Raw genomic sequence first — 22,094 nt, 5'->3', positions numbered from 1 at the left:
TTTATCTGTCCCCATTTGTTGTCTGCCTGTAAATCAGGCAGTGCTCGAGACCATCAGAAACCTGATGAACACGGAGTGTGTCGTCCCAGATTGGCTTCACGACATCATCCTCGGCTACGGTGACCCAGGCAGTGCCCACTACTCCAAAATGCCCAATCAGATCTCCACTCTGGACTTCAACGACACCTTCCTCACCCTCGACCACTTGCGCTCCTGTTTCCCTGGCTACACCGTCAAGGTCACCGAGCAGAATAGCGAACTGCAAGTACCGCCTTTCCGGTGAGGGTCAACAAAGGTTTAATGTGATTGCAGAGCTCAGGTTTATTATTAAGGTTCAATGATGAATGAAGGAGCATTGAGTGTTTTGTTTATTGTGCATTGTTTATTTTTCTAACTGTTGCTAGCAATTGCATTACCTCGCTATCCTCTCTAATTAATCACAATTTACCTATGCCGTTTTCTTCTTTTCTTGCGCCCAAACCTTATTTAACCATCAACCTTGGGCTTTTGGTTCCAGAATTACATTCCCCATCCAGAACCAAACTGACAAAGGGAAAAAGAGGAAGGCTGATGAGGAAGAAGAAAAACAGGACGACAAATGTTTAATTGTGGAGCCCCATGTCACCCCAAACCGTGGGCCATACCCTTACAACCAGCCCAAACGGTAAGGGCCAAAGTCAAGTTCCAGGGTCTTTTTTTTAAAAGATCATATGTAAACGTAATATTGTTCTCCTAGCAGGGGTTTGCTGAAGGCTCTTAATAAACATAATTCACAATTATGCTCATGTCACCAGGCGTTCTGGGAAGATGGGAAGATGCCATTGCCTTCACAATGTTTGGATGTGCATATCGTGATGTCAAATTTGAGCAGACCTGGTTGTTGTGAACAGATTTGAAATATATTCAAGAATTTGGTTCCTTGGCTTGCTGTGTGACGCTGATCAGTGTAGTTGTTTGCGAGATTAGCTGCGGATAGACATGCACACACAGACCAGGTTGAAGACATGATCTCCCGGGTGAAGATAATGACCACAAAATAATTGCTCTCTTTTCTGAAAATTAGCATCCATGATATTCTGTTTGTACTTTGATGTTAAAATCTTGGGGGTAAAAAGTCCTTTGGGGAAGGCCCTGACTGAACTTGCTTTCATGAAGGCTTAGAGAACATCATAGCAAAGCTTGTGGTATGAAGCATCGATAATAAACGCACATTATGTAACTCTCATGGCTACATCTCCATAAAAAACATCAGATGTATAGTAATGTCATGGGAACAGTAAATGTAAATCTTTGCTGCATGTCTTACAGGAACACCATCCAGTTCACTCCTACTCAGATTGAAGCCATTCGAGCTGGCATGCAACCAGGACTAACCATGGTAAGAAAACCTAGTGAAAACGTGTCTAACATTGTCAAATATTTGCTATCATGAAGCATCTGGGAAAAGACATGGAATTCAGTCCCGAACATTTTATGGAATTTAAAAAGAGAGAAAAAAAAAGTTTTCACAATTTTTATTTTTGACTTTGATCTCACTTCAACCAGTCAAGTGTTTAGTGTAAATCTCGGCTACAGGATGAACCTCACAGATAATTGGCATCGAAATTGACGTGAAGTTTATTCTCTCATGTTTCATTCATGTTTGAGTTCATTATAGCAAAACAAGACCCCAAGATGACTAGAGGCTCATTCGTGTGTCTCTAATGGGGATCCTTTAATAAACATAAAGCTGTGTCGTTTAAATTACATTTGCACTTCTCAACAAAAACTGTGTCATAAATGTTGCACTACATCTGCTGGAATATTTATTGAGAAAGAGAAAATTCAGTTAGTATGTTTTTGTACATTTCTTGTATGTCTATACAGTATTTGTTCATTAAAGATCCTGTCTAATCGATGATACTGTATATCACATTGAAAATGTAAATACACCTTATGTCACATTAATTCAGAGCAGATGTTAAAACTCTACTCTATAAGTCACGTCATCATATCTATCCTCCAGTAATATGCACAATGCACATACAGATATTTAACACAATCAGCGCCAGGATTTCTTTCAAAATAACAGCTCGGGGTGCCGCGCAGATATGGCCGCTTTTACTCTGTAAGCCCCCCCTTCCGTTCCGGACAAAAACCGGGAGAAATATTTTTGCTTGCTTACCTCGCTATCATTACGATAAAGTCGCTGAATAATCCCTCGTGTTCATATTTTGAACGAGAGGCATGTTGAAGTCAGAAATTAGAGCTTAGTATATCCATCTGGTCAAAACCACGGAGAGCTTATACGAGGCATTCTTTCTGAGCCGTATACAGGGAAGTGAACGACAAACACGCATGCGCAAAGAGCAAGGAGTATGGTGCAGAAGGAGAGGCCAACTAATCGTTTGATATCAATGAAAATTATATAATTTTTTTCTTTTTCCCTCCCTTTGGTCTCACTTCCTTCCTGGACTACAAAGTCACACCTCCATGCAGCCCCCCCCTCTCCACAAGGATCACTAAAGCAAAGCATTATGGGCATTGTAGTAATTCAGCAATCCAGACAAACCCTAGTCAAACACATACTTCATTCTTTTTTGGCCATAGGGTGCAAATTTAAAATTGTGCTACTGTTATCTACTACAAATACTATTAACATTGAGTTACTGCAGTTTCTTCCAGCGGTGAAATGTCCCTTTAATGTCTTGTATTAAATCCATGAGTTGTAGACTGTGTGGATGTCAAACAGCAAGATGAAGTTAATTGTAGCATTTACAGAGTGACACCATATTGAACAACAATTTGCTCCATAAGTCACACATTGTTTCTATCCAGCAGTGTGATGATGTTGATGCTGGGTGAGTGGTGGCTGGTATGACAGTACACACATCTCCCCTGCTAACTGCTGGAATACATAGGATTTTCAGCCACTCAAGCCAATCTGACTGACAGTCAATAACTTAACACTGGCAGATGCAAAGCTACAGGCTACTATTCATTTTCAATAGAAACCAGTGACATAAAGATACAAAGCAAGCGGCATCCGATAATTTTAGCCGCTACAAAATCTGCAGCACTACAATCTAAGTTGAGCTTGCTTCAACTGCAGCTATAAAACAAGCACAAACTTGTTGTTTAATAGTGTTTTTTTCTGCTCAGAATGGGATAAAGTACCATGTTTGGGAGCTTATAAAACATTAATCCGAGCTCGCACTAAGGAAATTAATCGTCTGTGCGTTGGCACTTGACACACAGCATAGAGTTAGGCTAGACTACAGATATGTAGCTATCATTTCCGGGTCGGGCGGATGTGGCTCGCATTTCACTGGCACTAGCCTCACAATCCCGCGGATTGGTAAAGGCATGGAATCTACAAGCTCACAACGAGCTGCATTCGTGACGAGTGGTGAGCTTGTAGATCTGCTATTTAGCATTAGCGAAACCACAGAGGTTCTTGTGTGTAATTCTGTAAACTGGAGCAAGGTTATATTGTGGTCACTAATTTTAGAGGCAAATGCTCACCTGAGATGACACTGGCTAGGCCTAAAATGCTTCATGAATATTTATCTTTTGAAGTGAATTAGAATAATTTGTGTACCCGACCCGTGTGCTGCGGGGGTGGTGGTATTCCGATAACAAAACACACAAAAGGTGTGCTCGGAAGCTACCGTCGTCCTTGGTTCTGCCTGGTTCTGTGTCCTTGCCTCCTGTGTTGTGTGGCTGATCTGGCATTCCGTGTTGTGTGGCTGATCTGGCATTCTGCTGCACGAGGGTTATCCATGTGGCACTAGCAGTGGTGGAAAAATACTCAATTTTGTACAATACTGTAACTTTTCTTTTTCTACAAGCTCATAACGTGCTGCGGAGGCGATGCGTTGTGAGCTTTCAGATCAGCTATTTTTAGCATGCAACATGTCATACGGCGAAGCATAAGTAAGAGTTCACTTAGCCGAGGCGACGTACACAGACAGTGAGAGAAACATGGCTCCTCAATACAAAATAAACAGTGTTAAGGGACAGTAGGTTGGGAGGTTGGTAGGTGTTGATAAGCTTCTGTTGTGCAGCAGCAGCCCGCAATGCTTTGCACTCTTCGGCCTCATTCACACCTACGACACACGCAAGAGACCCTTGTGTCCTGTGTCTTCTGTGTGTTGCACAGCTCGCAATGCATTTCCAATAGGAGTCACGTGGTTTGATGACACAACCTTGTTGCATGGGGGGGGGGACAGAAGACACAGGACACGAAGAAGACAAGTGTCTCTTGTGTGCGTCTTATAATGTGAATGAGGCCTTCCCATTCGGCACTAGGCTTGTGTTTATCTTCCAGGTGCTGGAACAAGTTACTCGTGTTGCCTCGTGTCTCTCACAGGCACCGACGTTTTACAACTTTTACACCGGGGAAGAAGCCGAACCTTTTCCAGACAACAGACTTTGTCTTGCCTTTTTTAGCAACAAAATCCTCGTTCCTATCGCTCCCCGTGGTAGACATGTTAATGCTCCTTTCTTTCAGGTTTTGTCCCTGCACGGTAGGAAGAGGGAGGAGGAAGTTACTAAGGTAGCCGCCCGCGGGCGAGTGTGAGATGAATTTACCGTAAATTCCCTAGTTAAAGTGAAAAACTATTTGTCGATTTTCACTTTTTTGACATCGTCCAAATAAAAAAATCGCTATGTCGAATAATCGTGCTGCCCTTACGCATTGTGAGCTTGTAGATCGGCTATTTACAAATGGCAGAAAAGTATATAAATACAGTAGAGCTCTTGTGTTTTGCAATAATAATCAAAATCTTTGAAATAATTGTAGTGTAGTAAAAGTACAATAGTTGCCTCTGCGATGTAGTGGAATAGAAGTAAAAGTACTAACATTTTGACTCAAGTACAGTACTTAAGTAAATGTACTTAGATACTTTCCACCACTGCCCATGTGGCACTAGCAACAGGGAGCTGGGCTAGCCCATTCTGACAGGCACATGGACCTCACTGTCACAACTGCAAAGCTATCCCTGATTCAAGGGCATTTTTTTCAACGTGACTTAACTGCTAACTGTGATTCTCTGCTCTCTCTGTCCTATCTCTCAAGGTTGTGGGACCGCCAGGAACAGGAAAGACAGATGTTGCTGTCCAGATCATCTCCAACCTCTATCACAATTTCCCTGAGCAGAGGACCCTCATCGTCACACACTCAAACCAGGTAAAGTATTGTTAAATTAATGTGCACACACACACACACACACACACACACACACACACACACACACACACACACACACACACACACACACACACACACACACATAAACCACACCCACTCATCTGTTCAAAGTTTCTCATTAGGCCAGTGAAAAACAGTGAAGCTTTCTATTGAGAATTCCTCTCTGCCCCAGAGGTGCCCATTAATCAGGTGAAAAAGCCATGTCCGAATTATGGAGGAAATATGTACATCCAAGGTCCCCTGTGACCCCTGTGTTCTGCTCTCAGTATTTAATCATAAAGTAATCTGCTGCTATTTTGCACTGATGGCAGCCTGCCCGACGAATCCACCGCTGAAGGGGAGAATATATGGTTGAATGTAATTACTGAAAGCCTTATTCTCATGGAATGTGTACAAGGATACAATCATGCCTCAAAGGATGCTAACCACCCATTCACTCACAATACTTCTCTACTGCGTTCTAACAGTGGCAAAACTGTTCCACAAGGAAAAAGAGGTATAGAGGTAAATAAATCACGCCTGCGTGAAGTGAGGGGTGCTCTTATTATACATCATCATGGATCAGCATCTCGTACTGGCCAATCAGAATGCCTGTTGCCTGTGATTGGTTAGCTGATTTGCTCGTTTACATATGACGTAAATTTTCCCTTCAATGTCAATGGACGTTTAATTTTTTGATGTTTAATCAAGTCATATTTAGTCATATTTAGCGGAATTTTGACCTGAATTCCCCTTTCATTTTCAAAGGCAAATCTTGAGACGTGTGGGGACAAAAGCTGTATATAGGAGACCCTCAAAATAGAACATGATATAAAATACAACAAATGATGTGCCTGAGCCCTTCTTCACGCTGTTTGTATTCCACCAGGCTCTGAACCAGCTATTTGAGAAGATCATGGCTCTGGACATTGACGAACGCCACCTCCTGCGTCTGGGACACGGAGAGGAGGCACTGGAGACGGAGAAAGACTTCAGCAGGTGAGGACAGCAGGGAACAGATGGATGTGTTGTACACACGCACGCACACGTGCATTCATTGCACACACATGCTCGTGAACAAACATGGAAATGTAGGGGGGAAATGTGTGAACTTTCAACTAAAGCGCATACATCATTGTGTGCATGCATAAGGGTTTCATTCACTGTGAATATACATTACACGGTTACAGATTTACACTCTTCGCATCTGCACTACAAAGTCGGTTGCACCAAAGGCTGACCACACACATACTGTACATAAAAGCAATCCAGCTGCCCTGCACATAATTGTTCTGAGCCAACACAGTGACAGGGGCCACTCGATACCCCTACGATGGTCCATATGTCTGGTTTAGCTTCATTAGGCATCGCAGCCCTCCCAGTGTATCTCTCCCTGCAGAGCCTGCAGTCACCCCCCATTCCTGCCTGAATTACGGTACCCTCTCAACATTGGCCTGAGTGAGCAAGAGCAGCCCTTAGCCCAATTTTACTGGACTATTTGAGAGATTAATCTGAATCTGAAATTTGGTCATAGAAAACCAGGAAAATTCATGAATATTGTATTTTTGATATGTTCTTATCGGGTCTGGATAGCGCTGGTGACGCTATAAAAGACCAATGTGAAAAATGATGGAGGTTTTTTCTTTGTGTACAAAGTTTCATGCCAATTGGTCCAGCTATAGGTAAAAATGCAAATCGGCCTGTTATAGCGCCACCATGAGGCTGATTTGAAAAAAGGGTGGCATTTCTTCCTTGGCCTACTGGGAATGTGTGTGCAAAGTATGTGTGCAACGTGTCACAGCAATTGCACACTTTTTGTTCAAAACTTCAAACTTCTGCAAACTTTGGAAGCTAATCTTGTCCAATCAGGATGTAAGGATTGTGTGGCCCTGGTTTTCCTTGGGATACATCACTGAGGATACGTCCCAGGTGCATCCATGCGATGTATTCTATTTATAGTAACTCATAGACTACTCAATAGACTACGTGACAACCAGGAATAGTCTGGTGACCACCGGAGAGACGGGTGGCAGCTGGAATGGCATCCGGGAGCAGTATGGGTTGGCACCCCAGCCTGTGTCTTCCGTGAGAAGAAGCCCAACAAACCCACAATGAGGCCTTTAGGAGGGCCATTCAAGTCGCAAGCGGAGCCTGTGGTACCACCATGGGCCAGGTGGACTCCTGAATGAAGTGCCTTGCAGAGTAGTTCCAGAGGAACGGATTGTGTGGCCCTGGTTTTTCCCTAATGGGACTGATCGATGGTAGCTACTGGGATGTAAGTCGGGACTTGATCACCCCGGCTGGGCCACCTGAGTGAGGGGTATGATGTTGGAAGACCCGAAACCCCCGACCTTGGGATACATCACTGAGGATACGTCCCAGGTGCATCCATGCGATGTACTTTTGTTTTAGTTTTAATATGAAAAATGAGACAGATCCATTTTGATCACATGACTATAGAGATGCTGTGTATACCAATTTGCGTGTTTGAACCGGGCAGCGAGAAAAACATAGTGTCGTCCACGCCTTCGGCCTGGTGGAGATGTCCCCTGGTGGAGATGTACGTGCAAATGTTCAAATCAGACCCTGCTCTTCTCTTGTAGGTCTCTCTGCTCTCTGGCCATGGTTGGTCTCTCTAGTCTACACTGACCTATCTGAAATAAAATATGAATTAACTTGATTGACTACTGGTACTTAAAATGTAGTTGATTCAACTTTCTAAATGCTTAGTCTCTGCAGACCTTTCTTCCCTATGCTGCTGAACTGGACAGGCAGAACTGCTGCGATGGGTCTCTTTATGAATAGTGATTTTATTGCTTCCAACTCAATCTTATTGTTGGGTGGAAAATGTCACAGTATACTACTGTGCAACCTTGCTCTTCTACTGGACTGTATGGATGGTGTGCACAAAAAATACATGAAGACTGCTTTTGTACAAAGTCCATGAGTGGCAGAACATAGCAAGAAGATTGGCAAAATTCTTTCCCACGGAACCAGAGTCTGCATTCCAGACCTGTACGTACTTGCCCATGTTCAAAACTGAAATGGAAAATGCTCATTTTAATAATGCTCATTTTAATTTTAATAAAGTGGAACTTGGCACCCCTGGCAATAAAGAGCATCAGCAATCTTCTTTTCAAACAAGGGGTCACGGTGGCACAGTTGGTAGTGCTGTCGCCTCACAGCTAGAAGGTCCTGGGTTCGATTCCCGCTGGGGACGCTGTGGGCACTGGCGGCGTGTTCCCTCCTCCGCCCATACCCGAGGCGGGGGTTGGCTAAAGGGCCTTTCTGTGTGGAGTTTGCATGTTCTCCCCGTGTCCCCTAGGGTAGATACCCTCACAAAAACATACCTCCCCCTGGCCAGCCGGGGCGCCTGATGGAGGGGAAAGGAACTGTTCGGAATAACGTGTCCCTTCCACACGCTACGTCCGGCCGGGGAAATTCCCCTCTGTCAGGTGAAAAGAAGCAGCTTGGACTCCTCATGCATAGAAGGAGGCATGAGGTCAGTCCGCTGCCCCCCCAGGTTGGCAGAGGAAGTGTAGCGCCCAGGATTACATTAGATAATTGGCACTGGGTGAAAAAAGAAAACTGGGTTACAAAATCGTGGGTAAAAATTTAAGAGAAAAAAAAAAACAAGGGGTCAAAGCATGTATGGCTTTTAGAAAACATTGCAGAATAGCATGGTCTATTTAGTATTTATTATCAGTCAGTTATTTTATTTATGGCCTAATCAGTATTTAGCATTATAGTTCTCGACTGTTATTTATTGCTGTAATGCCTGTTTTATGTTATGTTTTGTTTTGTTTGTCTCAGACCAAGGACCGCAATGGAAATAAGTCACTGACTTTATTGTGTGTTTATCCTTGACTTTCTGTGAGAAGTGTGTAACATGTGTTTTTCTTTTAACCTTGATGTCTAATAAATCAAATCAAATCGAACAACTCTCAAACAAGAACACAGTGCAAGGTAGCACCTTGCACTGTGTGTATGTTTGTGCATTATAGTCTGCCTTGAGGGACAGTGACTCGGCCCTCGCTAGTGAGACAGAGATGAGACAATATTCCCAAGGGCTCTATACTAGGCCTCGATCCTCCTGTTTTCTATCTACACTAAATATCTTCACCAAAAATAGCCTTTTGTAGGTTTGCTTTTTTTGGCGCAGAATAAGGATGCTAGGAATGTTTTTAGGACTGTTTCTATAGCACTAGCCTGTGTACCCAGACCTTGTTTATTTATTTTGGGTGGTAAATAGTGCATTTATCTAGTGCCTTTATCTGAAATGCTTTACATAGATTGTGCATTCACCCACAGCCATTCACACACATTCATACACCGATGGCACAGGAAATCATGCAAGGCCCTGCACATATATGGCCAGACCTCATCAAACCCTGTACACTCAAGATACTGCCACCCTTAAATCTCCATATATGGAGCTGACCTGTTCTGACATTCCATATGTTGATCTGACCTCATCAAACCCTTTACATTCAAGACACGCTCCATATATGGCCAGTACATAATTCATTCCATATGTTGATATGACCCCCCCCCCCCATGCCAAAGCGCCAGCACTCGCCCAGCAGTCTGCCGTCACCCAGGCAGATGCCTGTAAAAAATATAGACAAAGCGTTCTCCGTGTCTTATATGGACGTAAAATGAAGCCTGTCAGTCCTTGGACTGTAAGTCGCCATCTTTGTAGATCCGTTTGGGCCCAGTTGGCCATTGGCTAGCCCAGACAACGAGGCGAGACTTCCCCTTCCCCTTCTTCTTCATTGGTTTTTATTTTGACTCGAACGGGGGGTGGCTCCTGATCATACTGTAACGGTAGCCACGCCCCTCAGAACATACGCGACTTTATGGTAATTTTTTTAATAAATGGGACCATAGTTTTCCAAAAAGAATATTATGACATGAGAAATGAGACTTTAAAATAGTGACTGGAAGCAGAAAGTGACAATGACAGCGCCACAACAGGCCATTATTATGAACTTTCAGGAAGTCCCGATTTCCTTAGTGGCTTCACAAAATATCTGTCTGTCTGCCCCCCTGGTGCGACCTCGCCCTCAGGGCGTCTTACTGGTTTTATTTTTTGAAGATCCAGATCCGTTGATCCAGCCTGGGTCTTCTTACTGACACAAACTAACAAAATTGACAATTGTCTTTTAAATTATGCAGCCATAGACATCCATTAAAGAATGAAGAGGTTTTAAGCTTTGAGGCCGTACGTGTAGAATAGCCTGCCTCCCTATATACGGACACCAGACTCGTTCCAACCCACCGATGGTATAGAAATCTGGAGAGAGTCAAGATAACTAAATAACACATATAACACGTTATTTGGTTCTCTTGACTCTCCAGATTTCTATTTATACGGGATGGAAATTGTAAGGCTGGAAGGATAAGCTACCCTTAACTATATTTCCCCACTGCTTCTAATACAGTAATTAACAATATCTCTCTTTTCCCTGCTGCACCTACTTTCATCTCAGCTGGAAGTATGTCTGCACAAACGAGTATTGCTATACAATATTTTCCTTCAGGTGACACCTTTTTTGATGTCATATCAATGCCTTTTTTGTGACAGTTTGTCAAAATCTGGTTTATTAGATTAGAAACACAATTAAATATAGTTACAGTTGATGTATTATAAATGACGAGGCTTTCTGTGCATCACAGTTTCACATTCTGTGAAACAAGGTCACTCACCATTTTATTTAATTTTATCCCGACCAGGCAGGCAGGCAGGACAGTGGGATTGTGTTTGAGTCATCTGCTGACTGAGGAGCTTTGCAGAGGGTCTATAAATAGAGCTTACCTCCAGTATTACCATGCCACCCTACCTTGGACCCCATGTGTAGGTGTGTGGCCCGTCTCATTGCCTACAAATCTCTTTACGTTACCATGTGTAGGTGTGTGGCCCGTCTCATTGCCTACAAATCTCTTTACGTTACCATGTGTAGGTGTGTGGCCTGTCTCATTGCCTACAAATCACTTTACGTTACCATGTGTAGGTGTGTGGCCCGTCTCATTGCCTACAAATCACTTTACGTTACCATGTGTAGGTGTGTGGCCTGTCTCATTGCCACCTACAAATCACTTTACGTTACTGTCTCATTACTTTACGTTACTGTCTCATTGCCACCTACAAATCACTTTACGTACGTACAATGGGATTCATGATGGGATATTTTTAGTCTTACTCTAGAAATATTGCATTTACCTTATGATCTTCTGTCCAAAATGAAAACGGAAATTGCATAAAACATTTAGTCAAAAGACCAACTGTTTGGACAAGAATAATTTGAATTTAATCTTGCTATCATATCTGCAACTGTCATATTTGTTTATACATTTGATGTCTTACGGTCTTTCTGGCATCTAAATATCGAATAACATATTTTGAGGTGAAAACTCTCCCTGTTTAAAACTTTTTAGGCTGAGTCTTCAGTTCTATTGACAGCATTTCCTGTCAAAGCAGTGTGATATGAAGCTCAGCTCTTAAAGTGAACAACAGGGCTTCTTATAATCTCATCTCCGCCAGGCCAGACAGCCGAAAGCTGGGAGATGATGTTTTCGGCCTGGTCCCGGTTTGTTAGTTTGTCTATAAACAGCTCATCTCTGGCCCCACTGTGCCGATTGGTGTGAAACTTTGCAAGCACACTACCAGTAGGCCATGGAAGAACCAGTAACAAGCCCTATAACTCTTGAACCCTTGGTCATACCTTGGCTGATGTCGCAACTCCCCATACACACCCATTTCCGCCTGACAAGATTTTCCGTTACTGCTGCTGCTACTACTCCTACATATTTTGTCCAATACTCACATAAATCGGTACACATGATCTCTGTAGTCAAGTGATCAAGATGGATGTGTCAGATGTTTCAATTAGCTTTCAAAGTTTGCGGAAGAGGCCCATTTTCCACAAAATGTCACAAATCATGACTAATCTTTCCTATCTGCCTCATGGTGCTGCTATAAGAGGCCACTTAACGTTTTGGTCTATAACTATCAAGATTTATCAGTCAGTTATTTTATTCCATTCCAATTGTCTATGATTGACTTCCAAATTTGCATGCCGTAGGATGGAGATATGAACTGTGAGTAGAGCACTTTCTTTTGTAATTGTTACTTCAATTTGAAATATCTCATGACACCAGTGCCCCATGGTACTCCCCAGGTACATTTCTTGGACAGAATGCATGTAGGTCCTTAATATAAAGAAATTGGGTGATCTACATTTAAGGCACTTCAAAGGGCTGACAAACGGACTTAAGTCTCAGAAATTAGATTCAGATGGCTTAAAATGATGTATCTAGGTGCACTATTTTTTTCTGAGAAATCAGCCATCATGCAGACCTATATTGTGCAAGTTGTTTTTAGGTCTGCTGTTACAATGAACTACATACAGTGTGTAGTTCATTTAGATTTGTGTTGGACGTTAGGAACACGCATGTAGAAGGTAAGTGGTGGCAAACTAGTGTTGGCAAACTGCTCAACTTTCCTCTCCACTGTGTTGTATGTTTCTACATAAGAACACGCTAAGTGTGCTGTGTTTTTGTGTGTCCAGGTACGGCAGAGTCAACTATGTCCTGGCCAGAAGACTGGAGCTGCTCAGAGAAGTGGGGAGACTACAGGAGAGCTTAGATGTGCCGGGAGATGTTTCTTACACCTGTGAAACTGCTGGACACTTCTATCTCTACCAGGTAAGAAAATAGAGCGCCGCCATCTGACAAACGCTGGGTGGAGTTTTGACATCTCAAACTCAAAGAACTTAAATATACAATCAGGGGCTCCACTCAGAAATATACCAGAGGAGAGGAAGTGTGTGTTAGCTTGTAGCATTAGCTTTTTCATGTTAACCGGTGGTGGCACATGCTGCTGATGAAACAAACAAACAAACAATAATACACACATAAATAATAATGGCAGGCAATAATAAAACAGAGGTTCAAGAGGCCATTAAAACGCAAGGTGAGGTGGTTTGCAAACTAAAGGCAGAGAAGGCGAGCAAAGAGCAGGGGGGGATGTGCATGTGTGTGCCCCGACTTAACCCATTTTAGACCTGAGGACGATTCTACAAAGTGTCTCCTGAGTCCTGACCGTTTTCTTGGGGGACCCGTGTTTCTGTGTCAGTCGTTCTCATACATTTTCATGTCAAGGACCCCCAAAAATATATGTATTTGGCCGCCGACCCCCATCTGAAAATACGTTGTTCCAGGGACCCCCCAGAAGCAAAGATTTGAGTTAAAAACGTTCGCTCTGAAAAAATATACATTTAAAGATTTTCACTACATTTTCACTATCGTTCAAAAATGGCGGACCTACAAGTTCATTCTGTGGGCTTGTAGATCTGCTATTTCCCAATAGCTAAAGTATAGCATAATGCTTAAAATACAGAGGGGTTCCCGCCCATTTTTTTATTACTCGAAACACTGTTTGAAAATAGCTGTTTGACATTGAAAATAGCCGATCTACAAGCAAGCCCAGTGCATACAGTGCATAGTGGAGCTCGTAGATTGTACTATTGTTGGGATGTATGCACTGGGCTTGCCCTCTTTCCGTGCGTGTGGCTGTAAAACACCAAAGGGGGCGAGGGACTACACGACCAAGCAGATGGCCATCAGGGAGATGGTGTTCAACACCATCATCGGCTGCTTCAAACGCCACGGCGCCGAGACCATCGACACGCCCGTCTTTGAGTTGAAGGAGACATTGACGGGCAAGCATGGCGAGGACTCGAAACTCATCTACGACCTCAAGGACCAAGGAGGAGAGCTTCTGTCCCTCAGATATGACCTCACCGTGCCTTTTGCTCACTACCTCACCATGAACAAGGTGACCAACATCAAGCGCTATCAGATAGCAAGGTCTACCGCCGGGACAACCCAGCCATGACCAGGGGCCGCTACAGGGAGTTCTATCAATGCCATTTTGACATGATTTCCCCGATGCAGAGTGTCTGAAGATCGTTCATGAAATCCTCAGTGAATTGGACCTGGGAGACTTCCGCATCAAGGTGAACGACCGGCGCATTCTGGACGGGATGTTTGCAGTGTGTGGCGTGCCAGATGACAAATTCCGAACCATCTGTTCAACGGTTGACAAGTTGGACAAGATGTCCTGGGACGAGGTGAAGGAGGAGATGGTCAAAGAGAAGGGGCTGTCGCGGACCAGATCGGGGAGTATGTGAGCATGCAGGTTGGTATGGACCTGGCAGAGCGTCTCCTCCAGGACCTTAAAATGAGCCAGAGCCCAGCGGCGGTCGCCGGCCTCAAGGACATGAGTCAGCTGTTCAGCTACCTGGAACTGTTCCAGCTCACAGACAAGGTGACCTCTGGCCTCAGCCTGGCCAGAGGTCTGGACTACTACACAGGCGTCATCTACGAGGTCATACTGAGCCAGCAGGCCGCCACGTCCCCCGCCGCGGAGGAAGGCGCTGCTCAGAACGGCGCAGAGGCGGCGAGCAGCGTGGCCGGAGGCGGCCGCTACGACGGCCTGGTGGGCATGTTCGACCCCAAGGTCAGGAAGGTGCCCTGCGTGGGCGTCGGCATCGAGAGGATCTTCTCCATCATGGAGGCCAAGGGAGACGTGCGGACCACAGAGACCCAGGTCATGGTGGCCTCGGCGCAGAAGAACCTTCTGGAGGAGAGGCTGAAGCTCACAGCCGAGCTCTGGAACACCGGCATCACTGCTATAGAGCACCGAAGACTGACGTAATTTATACATATACCTGGGTCGTGTTTTAATTTATACATATACCTGGGTCATGTTTTTTTTCCCCGCCCCCATTCTGAATTCCCATAGACTTTATTTTTCATTTTTTACATTGTGTCAAATAAGAACTGTGTTCCAAAAATAAACAAATGATCCCGCCGGTTTCACTCGACTGATGGCGAGAAAACGCTATAAGGGGTAGTGAGTAAAAACAGAGAAGGGCTGGAGCGGTGGCAGTGGTTTGCTCTTCACCTCGGCTCGTAACGTCATGTTGTAGTTCGGTGGTCGCCTAGCCATCGAAAATCCAGACTATGTATGAGAGAGATGATTTTTCTTTTAAATTTAAATGTATAAAAAAAAGTTTACAGTTAAATTAAGTCCACTCACATCTGTATGCAAATTACATCCTCTTAATTCTACATTAATTTAAACTCACATTCATTTAACTCTGATTGGGGAGATTAGTGGTAAAAATAATAATTGAGTCTAAAAATCATACATGCTGATGTGAAAGAAAAGAAAAAATAAAGGTTGTGTGTGTATGAACTATGAACAATAAATATAATTAAAAAATATATATATATACCAGTGTCTGGCAACCGTTTCTAACCTACTTTGCTTTATGCTACTTTCATTAGCATACAACATGAATGTTGAGCAGGGCCACTTTTTGGGTAGTGCAGACGGTGCCGTCGCACAGGGCCTCGCGCCTCTTTTTAATAGGCTTATAAATGTTAACAATCACTTTCCATGTCAGACCTAATATTTATAATTTTGCTTACATGTTTATATATTTCACATTAATAGGCCTACTCGCTGACAATGCGTGTGCGTCCTAAAATCTAGTTTTGCTTACATGATTATATTTCACATTTAGTCTCACTGACATTGCGTGTCTGCGTCATCTATCAAGTAGCGCACTACGTGGTGGCCCCGCGCTAAAACTGATCTAGACGGGATTATCAAGTTTAATTGTGAGTAACATCCGAGTGATTTATATATTTTTCAATTCTCTGTTCTCTGAAGTGGGAACGGCGGATTCTCTCTCTCTCGCCACACGCCTGTCATAATGTTTAGCGCAGTGGTCAGCAGTCAGCTACACACACTGCTGTCGTTCGCAGTGCATCCAATAACACCCAACGCCTGCCTGAATGTGTGAATTACTTACCTTGCTGCTCGTTTTCAGAATAATTAATCCAAGGTTTGTCATATTATGGTTTAAAGTAGGCATAAACTTTAGCTGGTCAGTCAGTGTGTGCAGAGTGAGAAGCAGCACTGCTCTGCAGCCTCTGTTGATTAAATTGATATGACCTAGATATGTCATAATTATGCAACTGACTGGCAAGATAATTAGTTATTTGGCAACACCTGTGTGATATAATTTATAAAAGGCTTTCTTATAGCCTATTCTCGGGCTACATTTCGGGGTGTTAATTTCAATTAGTTAATACTTTGAATGCCAAAATAAACATGAATTAATTAATGTTCGCACAGGTCCTCACATTTTTCCCAGACGCCTCTGATGTTGAGTACTGGTGTTTGTTGTTTTGTTCTGCATTTGTTATGTATCTGTTCATTCTGTTGTCTGTCCTTTTGTATTCAGACAGCCAGCAATGGGTAAAACGTCCCCAAAATATTTAGTCTCTGAGTGTGACACATCTAGGGGCACAATCTGCATTCAAAGATTTTCCTAGAAGCTTTGTCATTGGTCGATTGTCAATGACAAAGCTTCTAGGAAAATCTTTGAATGCACATTGTGGCCCCTAGATGTCACAGAGACTACATTTTTTGGGAGCCTTCTACCCATTGCTGGCTGTCAAAAAAAAATCGTTTAAATGGAATTCCCCTTTAATGGGATAAAGTAGGTAATGCCCTCACCGTCAGCTCTCCAGGCCCGGGCCATTGATATACTGTACCTGGAAAGTTGAAACCGTTTCTGGACATTGTTAAAGGACTATACTGCTGTCAATACATTTCATACTTTATTCAAAGCTTCATTCATATTATACATGGGGCTTTTTCCATTACTGGCTTTACTTTGTTGATATGTTGCATTTGTTTGCCTTTACGTAGTCATTGAAACATCACCAGACTTGCACAGTTGAAGAAGTAATGAACATTTACATTTTCACAACAGAATTAATATGTTCAAGCATGTTCCAAGTTTAGAAACTAGAACAAGAATACTGCGACTACATGCCAGACTGCCCTTTGACGACACAAGAGTTTCAGTGGACTAAACATGTATGCCGATCAAACCCAGACAGTATTGAATTTTCCATTCCCGGGGTTCACTGCTCATATTGCCTTGACAGCAAATACCCAGATAATATCCCTCTGTTTATTCCTGTCATCTAATTATCGCCCTCCTCCCGGGCGGCAGGCTCCACGAAAAAATGGCACCACAGACAATTACTTGCCGCATCGCCATGCATCATTAGAAGTGCCCCAAAAATAGATGTCTGCAACAAAGCCGAGCTGAAGGTGTAGCTGTCATCTTCAGCAGTCCAGCTTATGTAATAACCTGCAGGTTCTTAATGAACAGAAGTGGCTGTCCACCTAGTGACGTCTAGCCAGTCTAATCATGAACGGAACGAATAGCCGAAATACACAGTGGAGATATTTATACAGGATGATAATTGTCGCCACTCGCCACACACATTCCTTATTATCTCCACCAGGTTGAAGGCATGGGGAGAGAGTATGTTTTGCACTCCGTCCGTGTGTGAGTCTGTCTGTGTGTGTGTGTCCTTCCGTCTGTTACCAGCTAATCTCCAGTACCGTTAACCTGGTCGATGCCAAATTTTGCACACGCACTCCCTGGATGCCAGCAATGAACCTCTGCCACAAATTCTCCAGAACGGCCTCTTATATAGCGCCACCAGGAGGCCGACTTTTGTAAAACATATTTCTTGATATTACTCCTCCAGATTCTGTCCAAAAATCCCCAAAATCGTTACACAGTATCTCTATAGTCATGTGTTCAAGACGGATCTGTCCAATATTTCATATTCCATCATAATTAGCTAACATTGGCTTTCAAAGTTTGTAGGATTGTATGTGCGTCCGTCCGTCTGTTACCAACTAATCTCGAGCCGAGGGGCACTTTATCTAGTTCATTTTATGTTTTTGTAGCGCTTATAGTCTCCACTGTCTGTCCATTTCGATTGAGTCCTTGGTATTTGAGGCTTTGCTATGTGACCACTGAAGTTGTAGGGTTGCTGGTACATGGAATATGTTGTACCGTTTGTAACGGATTGATTGAGACTGTATAGATGGAAATAGGTTTGGCTTGTTGGCCATAATTGTCCTTTCAAGCAGATGGCAGTGCACATTTGTAACACCAATTAAGTCCCCTGTAGGCTTTTCTGTATCTTTTCATGTGATGTTCGCAGGGGTAATTGTGGATCTACAGTAGGCTTATGGTGTGTTTATCGTGCTCCCGCCCACTTGCAGGTGATATCCCGTTGGGAAGAGTACATGAGCAAGGTCAAGCCCAAGCAGAGCAAGGAGGTGGAGACGGATGCAGTGGCCGCTCACTTCCCCTTTCGCAAGTATTTCTCCAACGCACCCCAGCCTGTGTTCAGGGGTCGATCCTATGAAGAGGACATGGACATCGCTGAGGGCTGTTACCGCCACATCAAGAAGATATTCACTCAGCTGGAGGTAAGCAGGCAGGCCACTCCCATGCTATCACACGCAAATATGCACACATTCTGTAGAATAGTGATTCCCAAGTGGTGTGTAAAACCTTTTATTTGGCATTAGTAAATGTTTACAGAGTAATAAGAGTGATAACACGTTTTAGAGGCTACTTGGCAGAGATATGAATACATATATATTTTTTGTGTGATTTGTCCATTGGTGTTCCTTGGGCAAAAAAAAGAAAAGTTGAAAACCTCTGCTGTACATTTGGTGGGATGAAAGGAGGTCATATGGACGGAAGCATGCATGCTTGCACACACGCACACTTGTTCAGTCATCGCACGCGGCTTATGTCAGCACTTTTTGGGTATTGCTCACAGGCCATTAGCCAGCTGTGTTTCCAGGTGGAGCTTCTTCCCGCTGCGCACGTGACCTGACTGTGCTTTTCTTCCCTTGCCTCCCACCATGGTGACGGGTTATCTTAGATTTGCGGTGATTGGTTGGACACAGCCTCTCTGTCTGTAGCAGCCGTGTTAGGTTGGCATCCCTCTGATTTCATCTGTCTCTTGGTTTAAATTGCTGGGAGCAAATCATCCTTTAAGATAGCTGCGCGTGTGCTGATTATTTTGCTGAAAATAAATCTGAGCCACAGCCTTTTAGTTTGCCATTGCCGGATGAGATAAGCTATCTAATTGCAAGATGTAATGATAAAGGCTATTCATTTCTCTTCCTCTCTCTATACTCTGTATTTCTCTCAGACTCTTTCTAACACGTGCAAGGCACACATACACGCATGCACGCACGCACACACACACACACACACACACACACACACACACACACACACACACACACACAGTCGCACACACAGTCTCACACACACACACACACACACACACAAACACACGTTAAATCATGCACACTCTGAAGATCAGTGCCATCTTTCTTTAGCCCATTCAGTATTTCTATAGAAATAACAATAACATTAGAGATTAATGGGAACCCCCACCAAGGCCTCTGAGAAGCAATAAAGACGTTATTGGTTGGAGGTAATATCCCAACACGTGTGTTGACCTTGATTTATCTGGCTGCCCCCTGTGTCACTGCATCAAACACAGGACCTCAGATCCCTGCTCAGCCACACCCACACTGCAATGAAATCCATCTGCTTAGAAGACATTTATTTGCTTTCTCCACTGTAGGATAGGGAAAGCCATACAATATGATGGAGAGAACTGCCATCCTTCCAGAGAATGCATCGTTGACAGTTTTTTATTAAGAACAGACAGATTAGACAGACACAGGAAAAGGAGCGGGAACACAATGTGATTCCGCTGTACTTCCAGTGCAGACAGCTCCATCTCTGGTTTCCTCCTCCAGGTTTACTGTCCTTGTTGTTTAATGTTTACCTCTTTCACCCCCCTCCCCTCGGACACTGTCTGCCAGTCCTGGCGCAGCTTGATTTCGACATTCAAACCACTCTGGTGCCACTAGGGTTAAAAATAGAGCTAGTTAATATTGCATGTTTTGATTGGTTTAATATTAATGCTAAAATAGTAATGCATCAAATATTTAAAACCTCATGCCCTCCCCTCACTGCCCCACTACAGCCAGCACGGCAACCTGAAAATAGCATGGATGTCTTGTTTTAACGATACTGCCCCTCTTCCCCTGTAGCAGGGCTTCCACAGTGCCGGCCTGTTATCAGTCTTTAGAAGTTAATTACATGAACCCTTGCTTCCAGATTTTGGGCATGTCAAGATAGAGGAACATCTATCTTCTGCAAAAATAGGCCAACATTTTGGCGAGTGTATTAGGTTAATATTATGCAAAATACAGTGCATATCTACAAGCTTACAACCCATTGTGAGCTTGTAGATCAGTTATTTTCAAAGTATATAGGTTTTAAGTGGTTAAGAGTCCTTTTTGGTGTTTAAATAAGTCATGCAAAAGCATCTGGGTGGAAGTGCTTCTCGAGATACTATTGAGCAGTAACCTACACCTGGTTTACACTCCCCAAGGCATAAATTAGTCCAATCTGAATCACTTTGCTAAAAGGGTAGGTTAGGTTACCCACCCATTAAGGTGTTGTTTTTCACCAAAGCCTTTTAGTTTGCCATTGTGATTTGTCTCCAAGGAAAGTCTTTAATCAGATATTTCAAATAAATAATGGGAAACTGTGGTTACTGTCAAGGTAAGCCACTGCTGTTTGTCAAAAGCCAGTGTAATTGTATTATGTTATGTAGACAGTCACTGATGTATCCGTTAAATGTTACACTTCAGACACTTAATGAGCTGAGCTTCTTTTTCCTATAGGGCCTTACAGTTATTGCTCTAGCTCAGCTTTGATAATGCTAGCCATCATCTTTCACAGACTGACAAATATTATCATCTACAAATTGTTTGAGGAGTAGCTCATACAGGAATGCCCAGACCTTCCCTTAACAACTTGGCCAACTCTCTAAGCATCTTAGTCTCTGATCCCAAACTATGTTACGAGTACTGCAGACTTACTCCCCTTTTTATGCCATTTGACATGTTATTGAGATTACAGATTACACCCGTTCACAAATGCCAAGAATGTTATTTACATAGCATGTTGTGCATACAGTTGTTGTGTTATCCTAGATACTTTGTTTCGCTAAAGTAGGTTTTTCTAGTTTGCACTCTACTTAGGTGACCACTGACCATTTACCCTGTCATTTGTTATAGGTTTCATTTACTTTGCTCTTGCACTTGTATGTCACTGTCAGCTAAATGCTTACAGTAATGAGTAGGAGTACCTCTTCCACAGTTTAGAATATGCTAGAACAGAGATGGAAGACTTCCATGGCATGGATCCACAATTCTCAGTGTTTTCTTTCCAGAAATGGTCATATATTGATTAACCCATTCTGACCTGAGATCAGATTCATACGAGGTTTCCACTGGACACACACTGGTCTGATGAACCCATTCTGACCTGAGATCAGATTCTAAAAATGTCAGTCGTTCTTCGAAATTTTCAAAAATAGCAGACCTACAAGCTCGTATCGCGCCACTCGGTGGCGCGATATGAGCTTGTAGATCTGCTATTTTTCAATAGGTAAAGCATAACATGATGCTAACACCAAAATGGGTGCCCGGTCAGAATGGGTTAATGCAAATCTGCATTTATTTTGGGTTGTGGGGCCAGCAAATGAGATTCTCTGCCAGTGCTGAACTCAGATTCAACTGTGCACCAAATTAGTGTGGAGACTTCTGTGTTTTTTTAACTGAGTTCAGCAGAAACAACATGGCAAAAGGGACACCATTGTGCTATGGAGTATAAATGAGTCTTTATGTTTTGCGATATAATTACTGGGTCTTCTCGTCAAAAAGCATCCATTTACTCAGGAGACACTCACGTGACTCACGTCAAAGTAGGTTCAGCATTTATTGCAACAAATGGTATACAGTTGAACTTGGCATTAAATGCTCCGCGCTCTGAATTTTGTCGAAGCAGAATGCTAAGCAAAAATCTGAGCATTAGCAAGAACAGCACCTATTAAGACAGTTAATGAGATTAACTTGAATGCATTT

General features: G+C 43.3%; 1 protein-coding gene and 1 pseudogene across 3 annotated transcripts in view; both read left to right on the top strand.

Moving 5' to 3' along the window:
* The window catches only part of aqr (aquarius intron-binding spliceosomal factor), a 79,310-nt gene that overhangs the window by 32,665 nt on the left and 24,551 nt on the right, over positions 1-22,094 (top strand). For both annotated transcript variants that reach the window (XM_080783741.1, XM_080783740.1), the window contains exons 21-27: positions 38-279; positions 518-664; positions 1,309-1,378; positions 5,060-5,170; positions 6,060-6,169; positions 12,742-12,877; positions 18,345-18,554. In XM_080783741.1, coding sequence (XP_080639867.1) covers positions 38-279; positions 518-664; positions 1,309-1,378; positions 5,060-5,170; positions 6,060-6,169; positions 12,742-12,877; positions 18,345-18,554 — 1,026 coding nt within the window. The remainder of the gene's footprint in view (positions 1-37; positions 280-517; positions 665-1,308; positions 1,379-5,059; positions 5,171-6,059; positions 6,170-12,741; positions 12,878-18,344; positions 18,555-22,094) is intronic.
* On the top strand, positions 13,707-14,891 carry LOC308329160 (histidine--tRNA ligase-like; annotated as a pseudogene). The gene has a single exon. The product of its transcript is annotated as a histidine--tRNA ligase-like (transcript).

The sequence above is a fragment of the Protomyctophum bolini genome (genome assembly GCF_963924005.1).
Source record: "Protomyctophum bolini genome assembly, chromosome: 15".
Lineage (NCBI taxonomy): Eukaryota > Metazoa > Chordata > Actinopteri > Myctophiformes > Myctophidae > Protomyctophum > Protomyctophum bolini.
Note: the sequence above shows the minus strand (reverse complement) of the source record. Positions and strands in the feature narration are given on the sequence as shown.